At 42.1% G+C, this 3,495-nt stretch overlaps 1 protein-coding gene across 1 annotated transcript in view; it reads left to right on the forward strand.

Moving 5' to 3' along the window:
* The window catches only part of LOC102495845 (vegetative cell wall protein gp1-like), a 24,555-nt gene extending 21,719 nt beyond the window's left edge, over positions 1-2,836 (forward strand). Inside the window, exon 6 of the mRNA XM_006165289.1 lies at positions 2,759-2,836. Coding sequence (XP_006165351.1) covers positions 2,759-2,836 — 78 coding nt within the window. The remainder of the gene's footprint in view (positions 1-2,758) is intronic.
* The last annotated feature ends 659 nt before the right edge of the window (positions 2,837-3,495 follow it).

Here is a 3,495-nt window from a genome sequence, read left to right on the forward strand (position 1 = left end):
CTCATTTTTCTTAGTGAGTTGAAATTCATATAACTTAAAATAAACCATTGAGAGTGTACAACTCAGTAGTCTGTTGTGAACCACCACCTCTACCTAGTTCCCAACACTGTCACTGCCCTGAAGGAGACCCGCTGTGAGTTTAAGCCACTGTGTCCAGGACCCCAACTGTGGTCAACTACATGGGAGTCCAGCAACATAGCCATTACGCGAACTGCTGGTCCCTCAACATTATTTTTTGAAAATACTGGCCTTTCCATAGTGAATGGTCTTAGCTGCCAGGCTGAAAATGATTAGACTGTAAGGGTTTATTCCTGGGCTCTCGGTGCCATTGCCTGTATGTACATCTCTCCATATGCCAGAGCCACTCTGTTTTCAGTATTGTAGCTTTGTAGTATGATCTGAAATCAGAAATGGTGAGACCTTCCACTTGGTTCTTTTGTTATAAAATAGTTTTAGCTGTTCAGGATCATTAATTATTTGAATTCTATATGAATTTTAGTATGTATAATTCTAATTGATTGTTGGGAAAGTTATGATGCATTTTTGTGTAGAAAAACAGGTAAAATGTATCATGATGTTCCTGACCTAGTATTTTTACCAAATAACATCATTGGAATGTCAATAGTGATTTCAATGAATCTGTAGATTGCTTTCGGAAGTAGTGATATTTTAACTGTTTTTTTGTTTGTTTGTTTGTTTGCCATAAGATGCATGCATCTGTTACAGAGAAGGAGGACATGAGAAATCACCTCCTGGGGGTGGAGGGGATGACCATGCTGAAATCTCTTCTCCTCCAGTCTTCTCTTAGGGTTTTGGGCACACATACACACACACCTAGCATGATTTTCAAGCTGCTGGGTCTAAGATTTGAACCACAGACTCAGTCATGTGGGATCCATTGTCTTAACCTCCACACCACCTGCTTGTTCACCCATATTTATTCTTCTAATCCATGAGCATTTGGTTGAAACTGAAGGTAGCTTGATTATGGATATGGTTAAACAAAAGTGTTGCTATTCCCTTAGTTTGTTTATTTTTAAAATTTCTTTTAGAAATGTTTTGTAGTTTAAAATGGAGGAATGCTTCATCTTCTTAGTTGTGTTTACTCCTAAATATTTTTGTTATTCTGGGCTGGGTGCTGTCATTAGTTCGATTGTTTTCTTAATATCAGTTTCATTGTCTATGGTTCAAGTATAGAAGTGAAAAGTATTCATTTCTGCTAATTTTGAACAATTTCTCAATTTATTTATTAGTTATGACAGTATTTGAAGGGTATTTTTAGTGGTTTCTACATTGACAGACTTTTTCTTAAGAATTATTTTATTTAACTTTATTTATTTAACTTTATTTTTAACATTTGGCTACAGAGGGGCACAGTGAGAGAGAGAGAGAGAGAGACAGAGAGAGAGAGAGCCGCCATATCCAGGACTCATACTGCACTCGGCCATGTGGGGGTCCAGCGCAGCACCCTTTAACACCACACCACCTGCTGGTCCCACTGACAGTCTTATTTGAAAGCAAGTATCATTTTACTTCATTTTTTTTCTATTTTGATTTACTTTTGTTTTTCTTTTTCTTTTCTTCTCTCTTGCTCTGTTAGATCTTCCAGTACTTTGCTGAGTAAAAGTGATGAAAATGTGGATCTTGTTCCTTCCTTTAGAGTAAAACACTATAGTCTTTCACTTTTGTACATGCTGTAAGCTCTAGGTTTTTCATATCTGTTCTTTATTATGTAGAGGTAGTTTCCTTCTAGTTTAAATTTATTGAGAATTTCTAGTTATTTATTTAGTTTTGTGATCAAAGAGTGTTGATTTTTGTTAAATGGTTTTCCTTCAGCCAGGGCCTCACTGGTTTGCATTTGAGATTGCTATACTCACCATCTTCAGTGTATATATTCCTATTTTGTGTGGTTCATGAGTTACCAAGTGGTGCTGACTTAACCAGATGGGATCACTGTCACCATTTTATTTGGCCTCAGCTCACACACATCCTATGCAGTCCCTGAAAGCTTAGCCTGGGCCTTTCTCCCCTACACCCCCTTCTTCAGCATCTCATGCCCCTGACACAGGCATATTCTTTTTTTTTTTGGTGAGGTTTTCGCTATAGGGCGTGTGCGCTCGCCAGACAGACAGAGAGAGACATACAGACAGAAAGCGAGAAATCACCCCCCAGGGGGGATAAGACAGGCATATTCTGACCACCTTCTCCACCTCACCTACTCCTGTCCTCATCCATGGCCTTGTAGTCGACATTTATATCACAAGCAGACTTTCCTCCAGCCCCGCCTCTCAGCTCCTCCTCATTCATTTCATATGCAGTGCTGACCTCATGACCTTCATCAGACAGGATCTTCCTGGTCAGTTACTCCCTGCTACCATCAGTGCTACCCACACTGATCTCTCTTCATTTTCCTGAAGTATGTGTTCTTTCTGTAGATATTTTTATGAGTCAGTGTCAGCTTCCAGGAGACAGTTCCTTCCTTTCTGACCTACTTTGCACACTAGACCCCACACAACACCTAGATCCGGGGACATGAAATGTATTTATCACATGGTTGGATGGACAGTCTCTGCAGAGCTGACATTCTAGAAGTCTGACAGAGCTGGGCTAAATTGCTTATGTATCTACCTAAGCAGCCAGTGTGTAGCTTTTTTGAAAGCTTGGGCCTTTATGGAGGTAAGGCAGTTTGAATGAGGTAATAAGGAAGAGCCCCTGAGCTGAGAGGAATGATGCCTCCCTGTCCTCCCTGACCTTTTAGGGACTCCAGACTAAGGACAAGGCTGATTATCACTACCACTCCTTCTATGACAGCCATTTAAAAGAAATGTGGGCATAAAGAGCACATGGCTCTGAACACAACCAGAAGACAGGCACCTGTAAACAAAGGTGCTGCTCCTTCCAGCCCCAGAACCCAGAAAAATTGAGCATCTGTGAGTGAAAGGGCCAGGGCAGTGGCATTTGCCTCTGAGGCCTCACAAACTAATGTACTGCTTGAACTCTGACCCCAGGACAGCCTGCCCTTGGCATTCAGTGCTAATCGCTATACTTGAGAGAATTACACACTGTGCTGTTGAGAATGACTGAGTTTGGGGACAGAATTTGAGAGGGTCCCAACATATTCTCAAGACAAAATTTTTTGGAGAGGATCTGAGATCCATAATCGAGAACAAAGGATGCAGCTGAGTGGGCCCCAGATGGGGGCTGAGCAGAGAAGCCCTGGGGCCAGCAGACAGTAGGTTCTTGTCTCAGTTACTCCCCATCCTAGAACACCGTGAGAGCTTCGAGGCTGTCATAGAAGGAGTGGTAGTGATAATCAGCCTTGTCCTTAGCCTGGGGTCCTGAGATGGTCAGGAAGGCCAAAGTTCCAGGTTTGCAGTCAGAGAATCAATCAGGGACCACTGAGGGTTGATTGCTTTTATGACACGTGAGGAGTCCAGGGGCCATCCCTGGGCACTCTTGGTACCAGTGCACATCATTGCCACCAATGTTGTGTTG

The sequence above is a fragment of the Tupaia chinensis genome, unplaced genomic scaffold (genome assembly GCF_000334495.1).
Source record: "Tupaia chinensis unplaced genomic scaffold, TupChi_1.0 Scaffold143875_1, whole genome shotgun sequence".
NCBI lineage: Eukaryota > Metazoa > Chordata > Mammalia > Scandentia > Tupaiidae > Tupaia > Tupaia belangeri.